General features: G+C 44.5%; 5 protein-coding genes across 5 annotated transcripts; 2 read left to right on the top strand and 3 right to left on the bottom strand.

Moving 5' to 3' along the window:
* Positions 1–1,076: 1,076 nt before the first annotated feature.
* Bcmrps9 lies at positions 1,077–2,606 on the bottom strand. The gene is made up of 2 exons (XM_001560861.2): positions 1,686–2,606; positions 1,077–1,597 (listed from the first exon to the last, which is right to left on the bottom strand). The coding sequence occupies exons 1-2, from the start codon at positions 2,548–2,550 to the stop codon at positions 1,506–1,508; spliced, it is 957 nt and encodes a 318-aa protein (XP_001560911.2). The 5' UTR covers positions 2,551–2,606; the 3' UTR covers positions 1,077–1,505.
* Positions 2,607–2,732: 126 nt separating this feature from the next.
* Positions 2,733–4,516, top strand: Bcgst25. The gene is made up of 3 exons (XM_001560860.2): positions 2,733–2,813; positions 2,901–3,090; positions 3,316–4,516. The coding sequence occupies exons 1-3, from the start codon at positions 2,784–2,786 to the stop codon at positions 4,341–4,343; spliced, it is 1,248 nt and encodes a 415-aa protein (XP_001560910.1). The 5' UTR covers positions 2,733–2,783; the 3' UTR covers positions 4,344–4,516.
* Positions 4,517–6,063, bottom strand: BCIN_03g05950 (hypothetical protein). The gene is made up of 2 exons (XM_024692039.1): positions 4,734–6,063; positions 4,517–4,671 (listed from the first exon to the last, which is right to left on the bottom strand). Exon 1 carries the CDS (start codon positions 6,041–6,043, stop codon positions 4,763–4,765), a length of 1,281 nt encoding a protein of 426 aa, XP_024547812.1. The 5' UTR covers positions 6,044–6,063; the 3' UTR covers positions 4,517–4,671; positions 4,734–4,762.
* Positions 6,064–6,204: 141 nt separating this feature from the next.
* Bcrrp36 lies at positions 6,205–7,612 on the top strand. Its single transcript, XM_001560858.2, has 2 exons — positions 6,205–6,418; positions 6,467–7,612. The coding sequence occupies exons 1-2, from the start codon at positions 6,239–6,241 to the stop codon at positions 7,187–7,189; spliced, it is 903 nt and encodes a 300-aa protein (XP_001560908.1). The 5' UTR covers positions 6,205–6,238; the 3' UTR covers positions 7,190–7,612.
* An 8,560-nt stretch (positions 7,613–16,172) lies between these two features.
* Positions 16,173–17,969, bottom strand: BCIN_03g05930 (hypothetical protein). The gene has a single exon (XM_024692038.1). It carries the CDS (start codon positions 17,518–17,520, stop codon positions 16,690–16,692), a length of 831 nt encoding a protein of 276 aa, XP_024547811.1. The 5' UTR covers positions 17,521–17,969; the 3' UTR covers positions 16,173–16,689.
* Positions 17,970–25,277: the final 7,308 nt, after the last annotated feature.

Genomic DNA, 25,277 nt, shown 5'->3' with positions numbered 1-25,277 from the left:
CATGCGGGAGGATGTGGATGGAGGTATAGTGTAGGATTCGGATAGACGGAGACGCGGGTATGCGGTATGCAGTATGGATGGTGAGGCTGTGATGGACAGGGTTGTTTTGTATCGTGTGATATGTATGATGTATTTGAGTGAAGATTTTGGGTAGGAAATCTGGGGGTTTGAAGGGATTTTAAAGGTTTCGAGATTAGGATGACAAGGTGGTGCTGATTTGAAGGAGGAAGCTGTGGGTGGGTGTTAGTTGGGCTCACCAGTGGTGTGTGGATTAATGGGACACTACAAAAATGGACTTGGGAATATCTCTTGAATATCGATTCTTGTATCGGGGGAAGTGTCACAATGATTCATTCGCAATTGAAGAATGAATTTGTAAAAAAATTCGAAAGTTAAGAAGTGTCCTGGACCGAATTGGATTAAGTTAGGCTGCGGTGGGGTAAGCTTGAACGAACGAGTTCGAGATGGTGGACTATCATTACCTATGTCTTTAATATCGATCATCTAGCATGCTATCGAAATTACACTTTCTTCTGGGGTTAAGACGGGAAATAAAGCGATCGTGGATCTTGGGTTGTATTGTGGCTGATTATGGGTGTGGATGGTGGAAGTGAGACGAAGTGAGGCTGGATGGGGATCGACGGCATGGATGCCGATGGTGATGTGATGTTGATGATCATGGGCTGGATTGCGAACGGGGGAGGGGGTAAAGGAGGGAAGAAGCGAGATAGGGGTAGGGCTGGGATTGTTTATTGGAGGGGTGGCGATGTGACAGTGTTTTGGATGCATGTAATGTGATGTATTATTAGCCTTGTTTTGATTACTAGTGTCTGATGGCCATGCGATAATCGATTGCTAGCAATACTTGGCTGCAGTAGGGATTGGATGGATGGGATGGGGCTATCTGTATTTTTTTGAAGGGGGAAGGGGGAAGGGGAAACAAAAATGGTGTCGATGGATGTGGTATGGGATTAAAGAGGTGCAGATTGAAGTCGGGAGTGCGTAGTCAATAGTCAGCGTGGGGTTAACTGGGGTACTTTTAGGATGATAAATATAGATTGTTTCGAATAGGAAGGTGGATTTTGATTGGCAGGAAAGATTCTTGAGCTGTTGCGTGCATGCATGGGTTTTGAAAAAATGAAAATGTGTGTAACGTATGTTTTCAGATTATTATATTGGTATGAATGGATATGAAACGGTGTTCGCTTTCGTATAACGATCCTGGTAATATAGCTGCACTTGCGATTTTCAGGATTGGAGATTATGTGAAGGCTGGTGTTATATTGGAGTGGTTATAATTTCGTATGCTTACCCGTCGAGCTGACTTGCTCGAAATAGGGCCCACAGAAACGCTTGACGATGTTGATGTATGAAGTATGTGTCTTCGAATATAACCGGGTATTTATTCAATTCTCATATTTCTTACATGATGAGTCTCAAGCCCATATACAAGCCATCGGAAACCCAAACACCATATGTATCGATACAATGAAATACATATACAACTATCTCTTGACCCAGGCAGGCATCTTTCTGGCCTTGACATGACCTGGCTTCTTTCTCTCCACTTTTCTTGGATCACGAGTCACACATCCGGCTGGAGATATGTTAGCATCCTATCCTCAAGTACTGACTCGTCTCGATAGATAGGGAGAGGACAATGTGATAAACTTCAAGAAACTTACCTCTTCGTAACGCAGGCTTCAAAGCCGGTTCGTGTGAAAGTAAAGCCTTCCCCACTGCCAACGTCAAAGCTTCTGCTTGCCCTGTAGTTCCACCTCCACTAACCAGGGCCCAAAGATTGTACTTATCAATCCGATCGGTAGCCTTCAAAGCCCAAATAGCACTTTCTCTGTCATGATGTCTGCCAAAAGCATCCGCGAGTGTTTTTCCATTAATAAGAACCTCCCCCGTACCCTCTACCAAGTAAGCTCTCGCCGTGGACGATTTCCTCCTTCCCACTCCTAATGCCCGTCCATATTTATCAATGGGTATAGGTTTTGCGACATTCTCGTGCGGGTTTACATCTCGTTTGTACCTGTCGATAGCCTCCTTCACATCGGGGGGCATCACTGATGGATGGATGTGATTTAGTCGATGTAGTGTCTCCACAATCTTGTGATATTTTGATGACCGTACTCCCTCTCCAGTCTGATCTCTATATTCCATAAGAGACCTCCATGCCACACGCGGCGCCTCTCCTGGTTGTACAACAGGAAGTTTCGAGTGTTTGAGTAGGAGGTTTTGCAATTGGAGAAGATTGTCGGTATATGAAGGTTGAGCCGTGAAATATGATGGCGAGTATGGAACTAGACGCGCGAAGAATTTCGGTGGTTCTTCCGATGCATTTTCCCCTCTTCCTCCCTCATCTGGAAAGTTTATTTCAGGGGCCGCAATGCTGTCTCGAAGTTGTGTAGTGGTTGTGAAGGATTTCGAGGGTGAGGAAAGAGGGATTCGGTTTCGGAGTAGGGATCTGGGAATGGCTGGTTGGGTGGAAGAGGCACATCTAAGACCTTCCCTTAGGCTCGCAGGAAGCCATGATGTCTTCATACTGAAGAGGGAACCAAGTCGTGGACTTTTAGGAACGTTTACCCTTTAAATCGACCTTTGTAAACTTTAGATTTCGATGTCTCGATTTTCCCGCATCAGCTGATTTTGGCTTTAGACCTAATTTGGACTAGTTCTATTGTGCCCCTCAGCCCACCACAAATTTTCGAGAAGATGCATCTCACGAAAACTTTCTTTCTTCCATCCAAATCAATCAACTTTGAATCAACGCAAAGATGGCTTTCGGAACTCTCTACACCTACCCAGTATGTACATGCATTTATTTAATCCCCGACATATCCTCTGCCAACGGATAGTTTTTTGTAACTTTGCTAATCCTACTTTTTCTATAGGGCAACCCCCGCTCAACTGCCATTCGTGCAGTTGCAAAGGCCAACAACATCGAGCTCGACATCGTCGAGACCGAACCAGCTAAGGGTGTCTCTGAGGATTACCTCAAGATCAACAAGCTCGGCAAAGTCCCAACTTTCGTCGGTGCTGACGGCTTCACCCTCCACGAGGCCATTGCCATCGCCATCTATGGTATGTTTACATCCCACTTCACCCCACTTTGTTTCGCACAAATTTGCAACAACTCTACCTTCCACAAACTCTCCTGTGTAATGATGAAAAAAATGTCATACAGTTATCCCTGTCTTAATCATTCTATGTTGATCTTTATTAATTAGACTCTGAACACTATCTTTAAAAAAAAAATTATCTTGCATTTGCTTTGTTTTATGAGTCACGAGCTTACAAGATTTACAGTCACCTCCCAAAACGAGAAGACCACCCTCCTCGGTAAGACCAAGCAAGACTATGCTTCTATCTTGAAGTGGATGTCTTTCTTCAACTCTGAGGTTCTCACATCCCTCGGTGGTTGGTTCCGTCCTCTCATGGGCCGTGACCCATACAACAAGAAGAACGTCGATGACTCCATCAAGGCCACTGCCAAGTGCATCTCCGTCATTGAGGAGCACCTCTTGAACAACACCTACCTCGCCGGTGAGCGTATCACTCTCGCCGATTTGTTTGCTGCTGGTATCATCTCCCGTGGTTTCCAATTCTTCTTCGACAAGAAGTGGAGAGCTGAGAACCCAAACACTGCCCGTTGGTACGCTACCGTCTACAACCAGCCAATCTACTCCGCTGTTGTTGAACCTCTCGCTTTGATCGACGAGCCAACTCTCAAGAACCAAGCACCAAAGAAGGCTGAGGCACCAAAGGCCGAGAAGCCAAAGAAGGAGGCTGCCAAGCCAAAGGCCAAGGAAGTCGAGGAGGAGGAGGAGGAAGCCCCAGCTGCACCAAAGGCAAAGCACCCTCTCGAGTCTTTGGCAAAGCCCACCATTCCTCTCGATGAGTGGAAGCGTCAATACTCTAACCAAGAGACTCCCGATGCCCTCAAGTGGTTCTGGGAGAACTTCAACGCTGAGGAATACTCCTTGTGGACTGTTGACTACAAGTACAATGATGAGCTTACTCAAGTCTTCATGACCTCCAACTTGATCGGTGGTTTCTTCGCTCGTCTTGAGGCTTCCCGCAAGTACATCTTCGGATGTGCTTCCGTCTACGGTACCGCCAACGACAGCATCATCAAGGGTGCTTTCGTCATCCGTGGTCAAGAGGCTCTCCCAGCTTTCGATGTCGCCCCTGACTATGAGAGCTACGAGTTCACCAAGCTTGACGCCAGCAAGCCAGAGGACAGAGAGTTCGTCAACGAGCAATGGACCTGGGAGAAGCCACTTGTCGTTAACGGCAAGGAGTACCCATGGGCTGACGGAAAGGTCTTCAAGTAAATCATTACTTAAAGATGTTTCAATTTTCAAAATGATTTTAGCGCTGAACAGGGTTAACGTGTAATGAACAATCATGACGTGTGGGAGGATAAATGAAAACAAATCAAATGAAGATCGTTTTTGGTATTACTAGCTTAGCTTTTATGCAACAATGCAATCTAAGTTCACTACCATGCCACTATATATTGAATACCATCGTAAACGCCATTTTATGCTGTGATGCCTTATGCTATCCTGATGCCCCACCTATACACAAGCCCAGAAGTATGTTGAAAAAGGGTATCATAAAGAAAAGAATGTACCAAGTGATCTTGATGGCATGAAGTTTCTACCACTCATTGTTAATGATCATAATGTCATGCTTAAAGCTATAAGAGATGATGAACTTACCGGTAGTAGAAAGCGGTTAATGGACCAAATTACCACTTCTCCGAATTTCCAAGCATCGGTTGATACTTTGAGGGTACGGTATCACTCGAGTATGAGGGCTGATACACCGGTTCAACTGGAGACGGAACTCTAGCAGGACCTAAAGCTTTGGGTGGATGGATGGGTAAATTCAAACCTGTAGCCTCACGAGGATCAGCCTTGGGCTGTGGAACAAATGGCGAATGTCGAATCGCAGCGCTGACATTCTCATGCATGCTAAGGAAATTCAAGTAATCATGAACTTGTGGCAAGACATCTCCGACTTCCTTGTTATCGCCAAAGAATTCTGGAATCTCGATCAGATTGAAAGGTTCACTGCGGGCTTTCTCGCTGGAATCATCAATCAATACTGTATTTGTCTGGTCCCATCTGCCACCATTTTGAGCATCGGGGTGCGAAGCTGCGATCTGGGGATCGTTCCAGAGTTTAGTGAGACGTTTGTAACATTGTACACGAGTATTGTAATCCATGGAACTGAGACCGAAGGTTTCGCGACCCCAAATGGCAATAATATTTTGTCGGAGCTTGGGAGTGAGAATAGTTTTGCACATGGGGATCACATTTTGCGATCTAGCTGATGACCAGATTACGACAGAAAAGGTATCGATGCAGTATTGTAGGAACTTCTCAGCGTGCGGACGGGCAGTAAATTTAGTAGGAGATTTGCGGTTGGGGCGGTAGAGAAGCGTGCCATTTAGATCGATGACGACGAGGAGATGGCGGGCCAGAGGGGAGGGAACGGGTGCTTGATCTGGCTTGGTATAGGACTTTTCTAGGTAGTCGCTGGTAGGGTTTGGGACACCACCTGAGGCTCTTGAAGGTTGTGTTCTCGCATCTTTGGACATAGGAGCCATTTTCTCCTTGGTCGATGGCTTCTTTTCCCCAAGATGTTTAATGAATGAAGGATAGAAAAATGCCTGACTTTGTAGTGGATCTGGTTTGCTTGCAAAATATGGTGATCGTAATAGCGGATACAATGGCTTTGATATATTTGTCGGGATATCTTTGAGACCACTGTGATTTAGCAATGGAGTCTTTTTATCGCCAAATTTGGGTACTCTATCACTCTTACGTTCGTCCCCAGATCTGAATGGTACTCCGGGATGTTTTCGATTCCTTTCGCCGAACCTTGGTTTTGATGATGGTGTTTGTTCTGAATCGTTTCGTCCCAATTGATTTAATACATTATTAGTTGAAGAGAATTTCCTTGCAGTAATGTACCTCAACTCTACTGCACTGAGCGTTGACACAAAAGAACGTGCTAGGGACATCAGCTAGAAAGTTTACCTTCTGGTCGATACAAGGCTGAAGATGAACTCGAAAAATCGATAATAGAATAATCGAAACTAATCGGAATTTTGTTGTTCCGTAACTCACCGCCTTGAGATTGTCAGAGATTGGCAAAAAAATCCCCATATCACTCAATCTTTAAGAAATTAAAACCTGAGCAACTACGAAATTTGGCGATGTTATCAACAAAGAGAAAAGCACTAGACACTGGCCTACAGAGGCGCGTGAGAGCAAGAAGAGAGGCTTCAGAAGAAATTGAAGAATCTTCTTCAGATTCTGCTCCGTCAGAAACCGGTAAAAATGATGCGGAAGGAGGAAGTTCCAGCGACGAGGAAGTAGATGATGACGATGATGAGGTTAGATTCATCAAAGCCAAATATAGATCTTTGACTAATATTCAATAGGAATTATCTGAATCTGAAGAAGAGGCATCCAATGGCGCGGCCTCGATCTCTTTCGGCGCATTGGCTAAAGCACAAGCTACCATGTCCAAACCCAGTAAAAGGGACTCGAAAAATTTAAAAAAGAGTAATGGTGATGGATGGGAAGATAATGAAGCTACCGAACGTAAAGCCGGAAAGAAGGACCAACGAGACTTTACCCGCAGCAGCAAAAATGCACCTACCGAAGTCTCCAGTAAGAAAGCCGTATCCCGTCGCAGAGAAGTCGTACCTGTCAAGAAAAGGGAGATTCGAGACCCACGATTTGAGCCGACAAATGGTCCGGTTGATATGCAAAAGATTGAAAAGAACTACGATTTCTTGGTTGATTATCGAGAGGATGAAATGAAGAAATTAAAGGAGACGATTAGGAAAACTAAGGACGAAGACGAGAAGGAGAAGTTGAAGAGGGAATTGTTGCGTATGGAGAGTAGAAAGAAGACGGATGCTAGGAAGAGAAAGGCTCGAGAGGTATTAGACAAGCATAGGAAAGAGGAGAAGGAATTGGTAAAGGAGGGAAAGACGCCATATTATTTGAAGAAGGCAGAACAAAAGAAGAGGGTTCTATTGGATACTTTCGGAGAGTTGAAGGGGAGACAATTGGATCGGGTCATCGAGAGGAGGAGAAAGAAGGTGGAGGGAAAAGAAAAGAAGAATATGCCGAGAGCGAGAAGAATGGTCGATTAGGCAGGTTGGGATCAAGGTTGGTTCGCCAGTGGATAATTACAAGAGGAATAATGAGATATACCCTTATTGTCAAAATTTACATTCGTATGAGGACTTTCAATAAGTGTTCGCACTAAACACTACTTCGGGGTGTGAAGAATCGCTTACATGCTGGAATCCATGAATGTTGAAGGCAGTAGGTACAACTAATGGTTAAAAATGCCAATTTGCTTAATTTCACTTAAGAAATTGCATATGATATTGGTACTATCCATCCACATACCCACAGTTGAGTTTCAGGATGAGAAGTATATTTCCACTCTAGGGTTCTCGCAATCAGCACTACTTGTGTTTGCTCTTCCTTTGTATGTCAACAATCTCTTTCTCCAAGTCTGCTTATGAAGATCCTCATACTATCAAGAGAGGTCCATAAAATTCCAACCATCTACCCCTTGTATATCAATACTTTTTTTATAGCTTTTTTTTTTGGCTTTATTCATCTCCTTCAGCCATTACAAGGGGTATTTTTCTTCCCTGTCCACCTCATCCGATTTGAATATATATTCGCTATCAAAGCCGCATCTGTCACATACGACCATAGACTGAAGAGAATTGGGCATCCCGTCCGCTCTGCCATACACAAGCTTCAGATCGGTGGATTAGTAGTTGGGTGGGTGACCACCAGCGAATCCCCACTGTTGTATGTTCTTAATCTTTTCTTTTTGTGTTCCATTTTCCTTCCCCTTTTCACAGATTTATAGCGAATGTAATCCGTAAATTTGTTTTGTGGTTGGGAGATCTGGTTAAACTTCAAAGACTTGGGTTTCCTTGTGAATTGGCCAGGTCTGTACTTATTCAAGTCGTATAGAGTAGATTCATGGCTCCTCGCTCTCCCTTTAACGACTTATTAAGAGATGTGCATGTAATTTTTTAGACGGACGTGGGTATGAATAAATTGACGAGTCAAGCAGATTGAAGTACCAGAAACTGGATTAAGCGATAGTCTGGGACGGTTGTATGAGAAATTCTTGAAAGGGGTGTGTGCAGGGCAAAGGTGGGTTTGGAGGAGAGTATGAAAGCGGAGAATTAAAGAAGCGAGTGCCCCGTGTCTCGCTCGCATTTTGGAGAAGGAGAACGAGAACGACTCAAATGTTTTTTGCGTCTCGATCGAATATCTGAACACGACAAAACTCATTCACTCATGACATTAAGGGGAAGGAATGGGTGTTTAACTAAACCAATGTAGAGAAACAGTGGCAGTGGTAGTTTTTGGGGGGGGGGCGAATGGTCACAAACACATTGTCTCACCATCGCTCGCTTGTGTCTCCTTTTCAACTAATTTGATATATCCCAACAACCACTCTCGGCGATACCTTCCTACCACAATGACGAAGATGAACAATCTCTCACTCTAATTTTCAGCACACAATTTCGACCGATCATCTACTTATAACTATCAGTAAATCTCCTCCAGTTACAACAGATCCGAGGGTTCGGAATGCCCTGATCCAAATGTTTCTAGTTCATCTCGATCTTTGAATTTACTCTGCACACTCTTCAACACATCGAATTTCCTAATTTGGTTAATCCACTGTACGTCATCTCACCTCTCCTCTTCACACTCGATTAGCGAACCGCACAATCATCACCTCGGATTCCTCATTGCATCTTCAAAAATTCAAGTCTGTTACTTTCTATTGAATTTACGCGAATACATAAGTTTGCCTTAGTCTAGACAGACAGCGACCAGAAGCAGATTACTCTCACGCCCCCCCCCCCCCCCCCCCCAAAACGATTCACTTACTTTCGTGCCCTGAAATTCACACTTGTTTTACCCTTGTACCCTTTAGATCTTATTCTCATACTCGTTAGATTTTATGGTAGATTCTATGGTGGAATAAGTAAATTCTATAACGGAATAGATAGGCTTCTGTGATTCGTAATGAGCAGTGGGAAGCTAGACTCTAAAGTAAACAGTAGGAAACATTTTCTTTGTAGTAGCTTGAGTAGTATAATTCCATTGCAAATCTGAAAATGAGTATCGTAGATTCCAGCTTTTTAAGGCTAGAATCTAAATGGGTGTGAGAGTGATTAAATGACATTTGGAGGGGAGGGATGGTGTCAAGAGACCCTACGGTATTGGGAAATCTGCTGGGAGGGCCATCTGCTCTGATCATTGTCACATCGGAATCTGTATCATCGAATCCGCTATGGTGATATAATCAATGGTGTTAGCAAAAAACTTCCTTTGCCAAGCTGCTGACGGTGTTATTCCGGAGCCAAAGAAGAGGGGAGAATCAAAGGGCTCTTTGGGCCAAGATCCGCAGCTAGAGCGACATCTGGCGCGGCCAAATACTCTCCGGATTGACTCTCCATTATTGGAGTCTGCACCACTTTAACAGCCTTGACAACACCAGTAATGACCTTCACGTGTTTCGCTACTGAAGATTCGGTTTTAAACACCTATCTATTAGAAAGTGCATAAGCTTGAACTTCCCATATGATATATATTTCTACTGGTACAAAAATGCTATGGCTGCCTTCTTCTGCAGGGACACAATCCCTATGTTTGTACGAGAAGGATACGGAAGACGTAGCACCCTCGAAATTGCGCAGGTCCTAATTGTCTAATTGTATTCTATCTAAAGAGCTAGCTATGTACGGGGGATAGTAGAGCTTACACAAGGTCTACTAAAAAGAGCTAGTCTCTTTCGCTTTCGCTTAGAGCTTTATTTCAGTAGCCATTGAATTGAAGTCATTCACTACGTTCACACCCCCTTACTTTTGTTTCCCCTTCACTTTTCCTTCAATAGATTTAGTGTCTCGCTCTCTTGTGGCTACACTTCTCTCTTTTCCTGTAAAAACTAATCACCAACAAGTACGCCTCGCGTATGAACATCGATGGAGTTAGCCAAAAGCAACCAGTGATGAATTTCTCTAAAGCTCCAAAGTTCTATATTGCATATACCCGAGTACAGGATAGTTGGGAAGATATATTGAAACACGAATTAAACAGAAGCAAGTTTGGATACCCTCTCTATGGCTTCCCTTCGTACCAAAACAATCTCGAACATACCCTTTGCGTTTTATATATGAAAACTTGAATCTCGACTTACTAATGTGGAACTGTGGATGAGGTCGAGGGAGAAGAGTCTCAGATAGAGATGATGAAACTTTAGGGTAGATCGCAGCATGGTGGCTAGAATCGACGATAATAGTTATGATAACAGCAATGCGGAATAACAACAATAACAACAACAATGGCAATCACAATGTACCCACAATGACAATACTTTGTGAACAATGACAATTATTGAGACGTGCAACAAAACCTTCAGCTAACAAAAGAGGAAAGGTTGTAATGACATCATTGGTTACAAAGGGGTTTTGGTTTTACCTCATACATACAACTTTTAGTTTTATTCCTTACTAATTGGCTGTTAGGTGCGCAACATAGCTATATTGATACCGAGAAAAAATAGACGTCGATACGACTAGTCACATTATGGCAACTCCGAGATTCCGAATCTTGTTCCGAAGACAGAGCACGCAGGGAAGCATTCACACCCTGTCGAAGAAGGATAATCTACAAGTACAGATTTTTCGACCTTGATATTTAACGTTGGTGGCTTGAACACTAAAAGTCGTGGTACGAAGTCTATTTCAGCCCTGTGGAGAAAGACATGCAACATAGGATTCTGTTCTGTATCACGGGATCGGGATCTTCGGGATCGAACTGTGATAACGAAGAAAGACATGGAGAGATATCGGATAGAAGAGCCCATGAGTCTTACTCAAAGTGTCTTCGCCGATTGAGAAGGCACTTGCAAGATCTACTTTCCCGTTCCCGTTCCGTGGAGTATTGGCTAGCACCTTAAGTGATGTTTGTACTACATGTCACTAGCACTAGACAATGAACAGTTTAAGCAAGCATATACGAATAACACCAGTGCCGAAATTTATCAAATAAATCGCTACACTAGCGCTATCAAGGACTTCCTTGGCACATACTCAGCAACAAACATCATGCCATAGTATCACATCAAAGTAATCTCCAAATCAACGTAACATTCACCAAATATAAGCATCACAAGAACGTTCCATCCCAGTTGAGCTTCATCCAAGCTACACAGACACAGCCACAGCCACATCGAACAATTCATACTGCAACTCACTCGGCACGACCGAAATGCCGGAGATGCAAGACGCGAGGACATATACCTGGATCCCAAAGTCTTGGTATCATATGCCTCTGCTCTTTCGTCTGACATAAGCCACCAAGCAACCCATAGAGCTGGCACAGACGCTCCACACCTCAACTAATAGCTCGCCAGCCGTCTGGATTGCGTGGGAGCGGGGATTATTCTCGAACTCGTGGTTGACAGGACGCTAGCTTGTTTGGGTATATTCCGATTATAAAATGTCTAGACTCTTTTTCGGATAGAGCGGACGATGGAACGGACGTCAATCCCGAGAGATGTATCAATTCCTTCCTTCGTCCCCGAAGAGTTTGTATAGAGAACAACTAGTCCATTATACGCTCCCGACGATGCCGCATACTGGTATCATTCACACGACCATTTCTTCTCTACCCCATCGGAACATATCGCGCCGTCGTTTCCTACCCCCATCAGAGCCATCACAGCACGTCCAAATTACGAATCTCCCCTGCGAAAGAAACGATAAATGTCCGGGGGCCGTAAGCGGAATGGTACATAATTCCTCGCCGAGGTGAGTTCAGCCTTATGGATTTCCGGCGTGCTGATTGATGGATCTTCATAATCGGTAAGATAAGTAGATTATGCAATGAGCCAGGGCGCAGGTGGGCTGGTGTGTCAGGTACGCTTGTCAGCGAGATGCTTTTACGATGATGGATATGGCATCTGGATGGATATACTGCCGGTCGAAATCGGGGGGTGAGGAGCGTGTGAGCATGTGATCGGAAAAGAGATTTACTTTTTCCGGGATCCGATCGGAATGAAAGTTTTCCCTAATTCCCGATGGGCTTCATTTGATTTGTTTGAGACAAGGGAGATTTGGATGTGCGCAGTCCGGTTGTCTGAGTGGGGGATCATTATTTGAATGAATGATCGTCACATGATATCTGACGCTCCACCCAGCAGGATTCATATTCATATTCATGTTCATGTTCATGTTCATATTCATATTCATCATATTCAGATTCAGATTCAGATTCAGATTATCCACACGACATGTAGCAGCTAGGCCATGCCCAGTCCAGTCCAGTGCACTTCTCTCCACAAAAGCAAAGAAGCCGAGACGCAAATCACTTCCCAGAATCAGTACATATATTCACACCAGCCAACTTCTGATACTTGGACGAGGGCAGGTAGGTATCAGCAGCGAGCACGCACCGCCAAATGCAGATCACCACCACACCACAATTCAAACAACACACGAACAAAGCTTTTACCCTCCGTCCCAAATTGAAAATACCCACTCGCTCCTCCATCGCCAACTTCACAAGTCCCCAACCACCACCACCCACCCACCTTCTTCACCGTGCGGTGTGTGTGAGTGTGTGTGAGCCCCAAACCCAATAAATCCGCAAATACCACCCCCCCTCCAAGTCCAAGTCCTCACCGACTACAAGCCACACGCCCATCCCCAACCGTCCATCCATCACGACCCTCCAATCAACTTTCCCCCACCTGCCTACTTCATGCAAGTACTTTCCGAGTCCACCAACCAGCCAACCCCTCCAACACCTTGCCCCTCTCACCGTATCGCAGCGAACATCGACATTTGCCAATACGATGTATGGATGTGTGTATGGATGTATGTATGTATGTACATATGTACAGTGTACAGTGTATAGTGTACACCCACTCCATATACCCACATGAAAGCGAACATATAGGCGATATTCCGACGATATAGGCACGTTGAACATACGGTGTGTTTGAACCTACTGTTTACTAAAAACCTTTTTTTTCTTCCCTCCCGTCTCCCGTTCACCGGTACTTGGAGAGGAATCTTCTTCGTCTGGCCTACCTACATTACATTACATTACATTGCATACAGTAAGTAAGTCAATGCTACAAGTGTAATGCGCATGCACGTGTTGGCCAACACATGTAATTTATCTGATTCCTTCTATCTATCCATCGATCATGCACCCAGCACAGCACCCGACGTGATTTGTTAAAAAGCTGACCGATTACCATTTTTGCTTGCTTGCGCATACCTACCTAGATATTTCCTCAACGTGTTTTTTTTTTGTTTTTTTTTTCCTTCGTAAACTATGATGTGATTTTTGGGTGCAGTGGTGTACTCGGCAGCTCGAAAAGGAGGATATACCTGATGTGGCTATCCGGATCATGTGATTATATTCGAGGTGTTTTAAACTTACCATGCAAACACACACACGGCAATCAAATAAATACAATCAGATGAATAAAATAATAATCTCTACCTACCTATCTAGGTACCTAGGTACCTAGGAACCTAGTCTCTAGAACAATATCCAAAGTGCATCTATATCTACAAAGTAAATCTCCATCTCCATCTCCATCTCCATCCCCATCTCCAACCCCATCTCCCAACCCCTCCCATACAATTCCAGACATCCAAAAGTAAATCTCCTCGAAATCCATCCATCCATCCATCACTCATCCTCCATCACCCATCGCAAATCGCCCCGCCTCTCGTTTCATTCCCATTCACCCATCCATCTACGTATGTCCATCCATCTCCATCCATCGCATCCCATGATTCCCATGATTCCCATCCCCCCCCCCTCTAAAATTACCCAAACCACCCACCTGCCACCAAGCCCTCTCACCCACCCAATGAGGGTTTGGGCAAAACCCTCATCTCGTACTCGTACGTCGCAGACGAAAATCCCCATTTCCATTCTTTCTTTCTTTCTTTCTTTCTTTCTTTTTGGAATTGATTATCCGCGGGAAGAGCGCACACGACTCCGGATTATCACTTTGGGGTAAGCTATAGCAACCTAGCGTATCGCACCGCACCGGGAAGCCTCTTTGTCTGCTGGTCTGTCTGTCTGTCTGTCTATCATTACTGTGTTACATTATGTTATAATACATTCTACGAAGGGTGTTCCTGGTGATCCGAATGCGAGTGCCAGGATTGCAAAGTGCGAAGTGCGGAGAGGAGAGCTGGCTCCAACAATGTCTTTCTTCGATTCGAATTAATAGACGCTGTACGCTTCCGGGCAGCTGAGAGACTCCGGTCTGGTCTGGTCTGGTCTGGTCACGTCTTTGATCGTCGCGTGGAAATTAAACACTTTCTAGATTTCGATGATGTTTTTGGTATTCTGATACTCTGATATTCCATCATCTCGATTAATGACTGGTGCAACAGCAATAGGTGATAATAATAATAGTAATAATAATAATAATAATAATAGATAGTACAGATCGATAGGTAGGTAGATAGATGATGTCTTACTAAACAAGTATATCTACCTACCTACCTAATTACCAACCTAATCATCCATCCACCAGTGATCTAGAACTCAAAACCCATTCTAGAGAAGAAGAAGAAGAAGAAGAAGGAGAAAAAGAAAAGAAAAGCCTCTTGTTCATTCATTCATTCATTCATTCTTTACTAATAATAGGACGAGTGAATAATACACAAATGATGATGACGATGGTGAATACACATCCAAATCCCAAGAAAGAGAGCGAACGATGATGCCATCGCACTTTCTTTCCTTCTGTCTGTCCCAAGAAACTTGAAAAAAGGGCTACCACCTACCGGCCGGCTAGAAGGGAAGTTAGTCGCATTCGCGATGGAAAAAAACGAAAAAGAATAGTTACCGGTAGTTAACCTTAGTTACTAACAAAATAAAGCCTTAGTAATTAATAATAATAAGTTACCTATCTAGATAATCTGATCTAGCCTTTCGATCTTCTCTCGCTCTGTTGGGAGCGAGAGCGAGAGCGAGAGAGAGAGAGAGAGCAATCTAGATTCGAGAAACTCTTTTCGTGTTAATTTCCATCTCTGTCTCTGTCTCTGTCTCTGTCTTGGAATCTCTCGCCGTCTCGCCGTCTCTCGGTCGGTCTCGCAGCACAGAGAAGGAGAAAAGGATCTGGGAAAGCAATCGGATTGATCGTAGGTAGAATGAGAGATGGAAATCAATGACCCCTCCTCCTCTCTCTCTCTCTCTCTCTCTCTCTCTTCCTTGGATCGATTTGTATCGATCTAGAATGGGGTTTGGAAACTCCCCTTCTCCTTCCTTGATAATCTTCACATCACATCACATCACATCGCATCGATACATATCTATCTATCTATCTATCTGTGTAATCACTATTGTCTACCTATGTTATGCCATGCTATACCATCCCACGCCATCCCACGCCATGCCATGCCATGCCATGCCATGCCACCCCCCAAACCACCCAGTAAGTAAATCAAACTATTCCAATACCTGAAATCTCTCATCCACCCCCATCCCCATCCCCATCCCCGGAAACGGAACCCTCTCATTCCGTCCGTCCGTCCGTCCGTCTATCCATCTATCCATCCGTCCCTCTCTCCCGGACAAACAGCACTCGCACCCCTCCGTCCCCTCCGTACGCTGGCTGGCTGGCTGGCTGGCTGGCTGGCTCTGCAAAGGCAAAGGCAAAAGTAAAGTAAAATAAAATAATAGAACCCGTCGTAAAAATAAAATTAAAATTAAAATTAAGCGAGCAAAATCCGAGATAGATGAAGGAGGAAGAAACTTTGACCTTGAGCCTTGAGCCTTGACCTTGATGATTCATGCCCACTGCCCACCTGTCTGCCTGCCTGCATATACCGAGTTGACAACAAAACAATCGCTGTGACAACAATCAATCAATCTGCGGGATGAAAAAATGAAGGCTGTGTTTTGGTGAAAAAAAGGTTTAGTGATGCGTTGTGCTGTGTGGAAGGAGGAAGGAATGAGTCATTTGCAAGGCATTCATTCATTCACAATGCATTCACAATTATTCCAATGCAAAAATGGAGGAGGATTGATGTGTATGTTTTTGAATGGTTTGTTTGATATCTTAATATTGATTATTGCTATGCTAAAACTTTTTGTTTGTATGTATTCCTAGATTGCTCAACCAAATGATAAAAGTTGGGAGTTATCTAATCCATCCCATCCCATCCCATCCCATCCAGCGATCGTCATCTCTTATCGCAAATCCCGATAACTTAAAAATTTATCCTTCCTGATTCCTCGTCCCATCCATCTCCATCTCCAAACATCTGAATGTGAATGTGAATGTGAAAATTCTCCCTTTAACTCCTAATGTCCCTGCATGAGTGGTGTGAATATCCATTCTGTATCTCTGAATCCTATATCCGATTCATCCTTCCATCCGATCATAAATAAAAGTAACCGCGTGGTCCTCTCTTTCAATCGTGCCCACGAAAAAAATCCCATGATATGCTCAGAAACTCCCAAATGCCCGCTCGAAATGTTTCGCTCAAATTCGCTCAAATCCTATTCCCATTATAATATACAATCCGTAACTCGTAGACAATCTTAAGAAATTGGGCGTTTAATAAACGCTAATGGCACTTATTAGACCCTGTGATTGTCGAGGAGGTAAATAAAAACCTTCGTCGAAGAAAGTTTGTTGTTCGGATTGTGGTATCGATGCGGAGGGAGCGGCCTTGCTGTAATAGGATGTGGTAGCGATTTGTTGTTTTTCCGAGAAGGTTGGGATGGTATCAGATGGTGGAGATGGTGGCATTGATTCATCTTCTGAGGAGTCGGAATCGTGGTCAAGTTCTGGTGGTGATGATGCAGCGTGATGTGACTTGGTGAGGTGAAGTTGGAGACTGGAGTAATCTTCCTCGCCATCATCTTCAAAGCTCTCCTCATCTTCCTCAACTTCTCGCGATGAGACTGTGATGTTGTTTGAGTGGACGCGGGTTAATGAAGTCATGGTAGGCTCGTCAATCTCTTCATCCGAATCGAATTCGCTTTCTTCATCTGAGGAGTCGTCATTGTCGAGGTCGGATGTTTCCCAGTCTTCTTCTTCTTCGTCAAGTTCTTCGACCACGTTATCGGCCCATTGAATGTGCTTTGGTTCTTCCTGCTTGGTAGCCTTGCGGACGGATTGGTTGAACCAGCTTTCTTGCTCTTGCTCAGCTTCGGCAAGCTCAAGCATTAATGAATCGAGAAGGTTTGCATGGCCGACAAGAAGACGAAGGTCGTGGTCTGCTCGGGAAGCCTCGAAAGAGAGCTTTCCTCGAGCAGTGTGAGCAAGGTAGTACGTTTGAGTAATCGACATCTTCTTTCTCTTCAATGGCGATAGTGGTGATTGAGATTGTGGTTGTGATTGAGGTGTTGGGGAGGAAAGGGGACTTCTGGAAATGTTTGACATTTTGTATTAATATTTATGCTGCAATGCTGCAAGATGTTGAATGACTCAAGGCAACGCTTGTGTTTTTTTAGACGAAAAGCCGAGGGTGAATGACTGGACTGATATGTCGATAAGTGATAGCCGGGATGTGACGGTAACACTTTTGCTTTGAATGTTGAGATTGGATGTTGGATAAGGAAGCAGAGGTAATGTTGTAGACTTGTAGACTTGTATTGTAGACTTGTTGTGTGTGTATGATTGATTGATGAGGATGATATGATATGGAGGAATTAGAAACGATCATGAGGAGGAACTCGGACAGTCTTTGTATCTTTCTGGGAATTGTCGTAAATGGCCATGAACCCCCATTAAGCACGTTAAGCACAATTGGAGCTGATTCATAAGACCGCGATCCGGACAAAACGGAGTTGTGGATTTGCTGGATGGGTCATCGCCATTAAACATTAGCCATTAAACCATTAAACCCTTTAACCCCATGCGCTAGCGTGCGAGGCTAGACCTGTCCGGGCAGTATCTTGCGTCGTTTCTTTCTTCACTAGCTGCTTCGTCTTCGTGCTTATTTTTTCTTCTTTTCCGCATGCGAGTAAAGTCCGCAGCGGTATGATTTATGATTTTCAGCCCGATGGATGGAACGGAATTACAGAATGGCTTGGGCTCGGGTGACTAAGTGTGCCAGTGTGTATGGGGTGCAAAGAGGATCCTGCGTGGGTGCTTAGAAAGCCAAAACAATAAGCACAAAGAAATCCAGACGAAAGAGGAAATCGAGCACAGGTCCGGCTGGTCTGAATTGGTAAACTCCAGTCTCTCTCCAAGCTGGATTACGAAATTGGTTGGTTGGTTGGTTGATTGATTGATTGATAGATTGATTGATTGATGGACTGACTGGAATGACTGGAATGACTAGAGTGACTAGACTGATTGATTGACTGATGGACTGACGGACTGACTGACGGTCGGATAGATTGCTTGACTAATCCAACCACTCCGAATCTTAATTCCACCAGACAAGACAGACACACTTTGGACGCGGTTGACGATGGATTCGATGCAGTCGGAAAGGAAAGGATCGTTACATGGCCAAGATGCCGAGTAATGAAGCTGTCCGTAGGGAGCGTAGCCATCTATCTAATCTGATCAATGAATCACAATAAGATTACATCCAATTATTGGCCCAAATGATCACTGCTACTACCTCCTCTCCCTCTCTCCGGTTGAATCCCAAGATATCTCCATCCCCACGATTTCCTTTGTGTGTTCCTGATGACAAACTCGCCCATCATCAACTCCTTGGCTCCATGGAAATTCGGTATTGGCATTGATTGGCACCGGCATGGTGAAATCATCGGGACTTTCTAATCATGATTTCTTCTTTCTTCTTTCTTCCATTTGCTATCGCTGGTGACAAAGCAACACATGGCATCATTTCTCCACGATTGTGAAAACGAAAGTCTGTCGAGATTCCAGATCCCATCTCCAAACGCATGCATCAATTTTGCACCTCCATGAAAATCAAATAGGAAATAAACAAATAAAATAAAACATAATCAGATAATGCCGAATCACCACCACCACCATCATCATCGTCATCAGTTGTGTATTCCTTTAATGCATGGCATACGCCTGATAACGACGACAACCTACATCTACACCTACCAAATCCTCCCAATGTCTTGCGCGTGATACATCCATCATCTACACGCCCAAAGAAACTTTAATCATTGCCCATCCATTTCCCTACCCGGTGTCCAGAACACATGTCCAGAGCAGAGCAGAGCAGCGCAGTGCAGACGGACAGAGGAGATAGAATGCCCCAAATGCCCCATCCCAAGAATCCGTTGGTCTGATCCCACCCTCAACCAACTTCTCCTCAAACGTGTCCACGACTCACGAGACTGCCACGAATGCGAATCCGAGCCTCCAACATTTCCTCCAACATTTCCTGCTAGCTGGCAGCCTGAACCAGCTTGTGCCTCATCAGATACAGATACAGATACATACATTGTACGTACATACATACCTGGCTTTCGTCCAGCCTCCTTCCGCAAGTGCAAGTCAGTACGGGACGCACATCATGGCGAGGGAATAGCAATAATCTACATCTACATCTACACAGGCACATACATGCATGCATGCAGCGATGGGTGAAAATAATGAAAGGAAAAAAACCTAAAATAAATAAATAAATAAATAATAAAATAAATAATAACCACACACGTATCGTTCATCAGGCAGCCCACAATGCCATCCATCCCAGATCTCCGCCTTTCTGCACCACTGCTGCACCTCACCACTTCACAGGGCTTGGATATCTTGGATGCTCGATGCCCCTTGGAGCGTGGCCCTCGCAAATCTCGGATCCTCTGTGAAGTGGCCATGGTTCACCGACACCGAGTTTCCGCGTCAGTCCCCCCGCCCACACACACACACGCACACACATGCGTAGTCATCCAACGTCAACATACCGACTGCTCAATACACATAGGTACAGAAAAACGGTATGCACACAATTTAATGATACGAAAGCGCACGAGCTAGGCCGGGGCCAAGAATCGATCCATGGCGTTTCGAAATCCGTACCGACTTGCACAATCGGAGTCAGAATGGCAGTTTGAGTCAGAATCCGAATCCGAATCAGTGCCCTCCAAAATGTCCTGCATGTATTCGACGACTATCTACGACCTGTGCTCCCTCCTGCTCGTGACGAGGCAGGTATCTCGGGGTGTGGTTTGCATAATATGGATGCTATAGATGGGATGATGGCTCCCCGCAAGTTGCAGCCGCTACCTGGTAGATGTTCGTTTGATCAATGGCTTGGTATTCATTCATGTCAGTGGCCTGGACGGATAATGCGGTGCATATCCCAATCCTCTCCAGACCACCACTTCCGCCCACCGTCCGAAACCTTGACGGGAATCACGACCCTAACAGCTCCACATGGATAAAGTTTTTTTTTCTCTCTCTGCTTTACGCACTAGATTAGTGAGCATGTTGTAGTTTATTAGCTTGTGCCCTTCAAATTTTATCACGATATCTTCATAATTTTCACTGCATCACCGGCCGGACCCATAAAACCTCAATCTTATTCTCCGAGGCCAAAAAGAGTCCATGGCTCGCTCGCTCGCTCGTGCATCGTACCTCGTACCTAATACGCGTGAGAGCATGAAGCCAATCTGCTGACCGCCGAACAGTCATAGAAATGTAGAAAAGAAGAAAAGTAGAAATCTTCCAGCATCGCAAACCCCTTGCGGAAATTGAATATCCACCAGATCCGACGGTTCGGCCGATTTCTGCTTTACACTTCTCACTCTCTTCGCTCTCTGGATGGACGCTGGTACGGTGCGATACACGATGCATACACAAAGACTCATCTCGGCGACGTGACTCGGGTTCTTGAAACTTCCTGTATGCCTCGATTGGGCAATCGATTTAATTCCCCAACATGTTCAACCCTGGGATAAGAAGGCTAAGCCCTTCTCATCACACCGGTACCCATCATCCCAACTCTCAGGATGAGTCTTCGCCAAATGGAAAACGGGCGGGCGCATTTCTCTAATTCCTGTTCCCGACGCGGCCTTTACCAAAGCTCCGTTAACCTTAATTCCATGCCGCACGCTGTGATTGGCGCTCCGGGGTCGATCATTATGTCAGAAAAGGGTGAGTTCATTCGGCCGGGCGCATTAATCAGCGGAGATTTTGGGTGACTCGACGGAGATAAATGAGATGAGATGGTTGGCTGGAACACGAGGGGTCGAGGGGTCGATGAGTAATAGACCTTGAGTCTTTCATGGGATTGGTAATCGCATTCTTCGTGGTGAACGTCTCTCGAATTCTTTGTGATCGGTGGGTTTGGAAATCATGAACGCGAGGTGCTCTCCTGCATGGATGCGCTCTGCGTTCCAACGTCGCTTTGTATGGGGCATGAGGTATGATTCATAGATGTCTTACATGAACACGTCTCCGAGAAGCATCTCATTGTTTATTTAGCCTTTATCTTCGACAACCTTCACAGTACTCCAATGCCTCGCTACCGAACCCAGCAGTAAATACCCCTCTCCCCCCTTGAGTCCTCGTGGTCTACCTCATGGGATGGGATAGATCCATCTTACCCGTGCCATCCATCTCCATTCATTTCAACTGCCCCGATCCCAACCCTCAAGCGAAGCCACAGCGCACCCAATTACCTCATGGAGTAATCCTCACCACCTCGCTCAGCCTCGCTCTCTCACATCTCGCTAGCACCTTTTGCTCTCCGTCTCCGTTTCATCTCACACAAGCCTCAGCCTTACCATTCCCTCATACGTCAGACATGAATAATCGTCCCAGTGAAAAGTTATGTGCCTGAACTAATCCTTCCTGGGATGGTAATACGTCTGTCTATCTTTTCGTATCACACCCAATTACGGTTCGCTTCTCGCGACAAAAGGGCGTCGCGATACGAGAAGTCAATTGTAATTGTCCATCTCTTGTACGAAGCCTTGCGCGAAGTATAGGAGAAGCAGGGTTCATCAAAGCTTGGATATATAGACATGGAGTGTGATCAATAATAAATCACTGCCCGTTTTTATGGATTTGATTCTCGGGTGTGACATGGTCAAATATCGGTTCGTATCTACGCTCCTATCCCGCATCCAAATGACAAAACAGCAGGCGGATGTAATCGGATGAACTACACACATTTCGTGATAAAGTTTGGAGGGTTCAGGGAGGCACCGTGTTTTGACACATTTGCAAGAATTGATGGGTCTGCGAATCTTTCTTCATGGGGGTTCTTTTTCCCTCCTTATTTCTTCGTGTCTTTTATTGGCGGTTTACTCGCACGCCTGCGAGTACGAGCGATCGTCCGGGTATTCGGATTTTTGTTCGGACCGAGTAGGACTTTCTTGGAATTGGTTTTGGTTTTGATAGTTCGAGTAGGGTGGGAAATTACACGGCGATTGTGGTGCACAGTCGAGCTTTTCCATTCGAATTGCCGGATGTTTAATTGGTTTGTGAAAGTTGTTGCAGGGACGTACTATTATCCGTTTTCTTGTTGTTATATATTAGTTTTCTTGAACGTGGACTTGTACGTCACATGCATGCATACATACATACATGTTTGGTCGAGTGGTGTTGGACCATATTCGTCAAATGCCACGAACACGAGTACATACATCTCTTTCGCGAGCAAGCTGTTCTACGTGCTATGTAAATTCAAAAAACTGCCATATAATGAGTTTCCTCCGTGTCTATCCCATACTCTAAACAGAAATCTCTACTCCCTGCTCCTCCTCGGCGCAATAAAGATCTCTATACATGTATAGGTATGTATATCTAGTAAACGTGACTACAATATCTATCTATCCATCCTTCCATCGGCACATGCATGCACAAGCAAAACCAACGCTTCGGCATATTCATCCACACAAGGCGTCTCCCTCTCATCTCATCTCATCTCGATATCGATCCACTCGCACAGCCTTGGGATTGTCTGGTGGTCCATCCAATCCAATCCAATCCAATCCAGTCCGGTCCGGTCACACGGTCGGTCGCTCGCTCGCTATACGCACTACACTTATTATCACTGTATTATTAGGTACGTACTCTTCCCAAGACGACGTTCGCAACTCAGCACAGCCTCCTTCTCCCTCGATCCGTCTAAATCTCTCGCTGTTCTCCATCCATCCATTCTTCATTTCTCCATTTCTTTATATCAAGCGGGGGATCTGGCACAGACGACAATTTTTTCAGATGGAGGTAGGTAGGTAAGTACCTAGTAGAGAGGCATCTTTTTCTTTTTTTCATCGGGTTTGGTATTGCCTTGCCTGTTGTTCACTACGAATGGACCCTTGGGGGGGGGGGGGGGGGTTTGGCAATCCTGGTCTGGGAAGTCAAGGGAATTGAAATGTGTGTATATATATATATACATATGTAGGAAATGGGAAATGGGAAATAAGTTCCTGAATCCTAACCAGTTGGTATGTATCAAGAAGTTACAAATCCCTCCCCTCTCTTTCACTCTTTCACTCATTCATTCATTTATTTCTTCTTAATTATTTTTTTTTTCTTTTTCTTTAAATAAAAAAAGAACCCCCGAGAACAAAAAAACACAAATCCCCTTCATGCTTCTCCGACTACTCTTCTCGGTCAGTACCGTTACAGACTTGTCTTGTCGTATGGTATGGGATGGTATGGGATGGTATGGGATGGGATGGTATGGGATGGTATGGTATAGTAACACATTGAATATCCATTCCTACAATACCCGATCTCTCAAAGACATCACTCTCTCTCTCTCTCTCTTTCTGATTCTGGTTCTCAATCTCCCTTGCAAGTCATATCGTCATTGCATCTCCATTTTTTTATAATTCTTTTTTTTTTTTTTTTTTAAAGAAAAAAATTTCCTTCGAGATTTCTTCTCTCGCTCTTCCACTACCCTTCCATTCTCCACTCTTCTCGGGAAACCAAACTAAAATCCGAATGTTCTGTCGGATTTTCGCATCGCTTGCATATTTCCACGTGTTTCTCTGGTTTGTTTGTTTGTTCGGATTTAAAGATTGCATGGGGAGGGAATCCTTTCTTTCGGGATTTAGAGCTTTTTTGTGGAGAGTGGTTGATGGAATGAATGATGGATCCGTAAATCCGTCCGTGCCGTATCGGGGATTCGGTTTGGAAGGGTAGAAAGTTAGAAGAGAGGTTCGTTCATGCAAGGGTTTGGCTCCGGTGCTCCTTTGGGGAATGGTGTCGCGAAGGGGAATTTTATTATTCTTTTGAGTTTGGGGGTTTGAGTTGCAAGGGTGGATGAGGATAGGGAATGCGGATGTTGTAGGAATGTTTTGGAGGTTGTGGGTTTATTCTACCATGACAGCTGAGGGGGAAGAAAAAGAACCGCGGGATTGATTGATTGGTGATGATAGATTGGTCCCCAAGATCTAGGTATCAAACAGCAACCAGTCAACTTTTCAAGATGATGTAAGAGTGGTACAGTGAGGAGTGAAGTCCTCCTCCCTGTTCCATCCTCCTTTCCATCAAAAGAAACTGGGAACCTCTTCGAAGAGTAAAAGAAAGAGATGAATGTTCTCCTCCCTTGCTATCTATCACATATGGTACTTCAAAAAAGGTACTGATATATATGATTCCCCACCATCCATCACACCGTATTATGACATTCATCTCTCATACTCCAATAAGCACGCCATCCTATCCAAATCCTCGTCTACCATTGCAGTAACCAGTAACTCTCATTCTACCCAAATCATAAAAGCACCATCGAAGCCAAGGGGTTGGGTTGGAAATCGCAGAATATCAGATATACAACTGAACTACGGAACTTTTTCTCGATCGAGAGTTTGGTCCATCACAATCAGAAGATAGGCTTTCAATCCATTGGATACATCGGAGAGTGAATATATCACATAAGTATCTAGTATTATACACTCCCTCCTCACCACTAGATGGAGACGCGATATCCAATTCACAATTACCGTCTGAAATTTCCAAAGACTAATTTTATCTGATTTCGGCTATCATCACAGCTCCTTGTTGTTCGTTACCAGCTTGTACTTTGTATAACCAGTGTTGTATTCTCTCAAAATCCATATGTCCACAATTCAAGATTCAAGAATCAAGATGGCCAGAGACAGACAAAGACATAGACGTGTAAAATCTAAATCAACACCTATCTATGTACACACACATCCCTTGCGATTACTCGATTCGAATATCATACGTACACTTGACAACTAAAAACTTCACAGAAATCTTCAGCATATCTATATTTA

This window comes from Botrytis cinerea, chromosome 3 (assembly GCF_000143535.2).
Source record: "Botrytis cinerea B05.10 chromosome 3, complete sequence".
In the NCBI taxonomy this organism is placed as follows: Eukaryota; Fungi; Ascomycota; class Leotiomycetes; order Helotiales; family Sclerotiniaceae; genus Botrytis; species Botrytis cinerea.
Note: the sequence above shows the minus strand (reverse complement) of the source record. Positions and strands in the feature narration are given on the sequence as shown.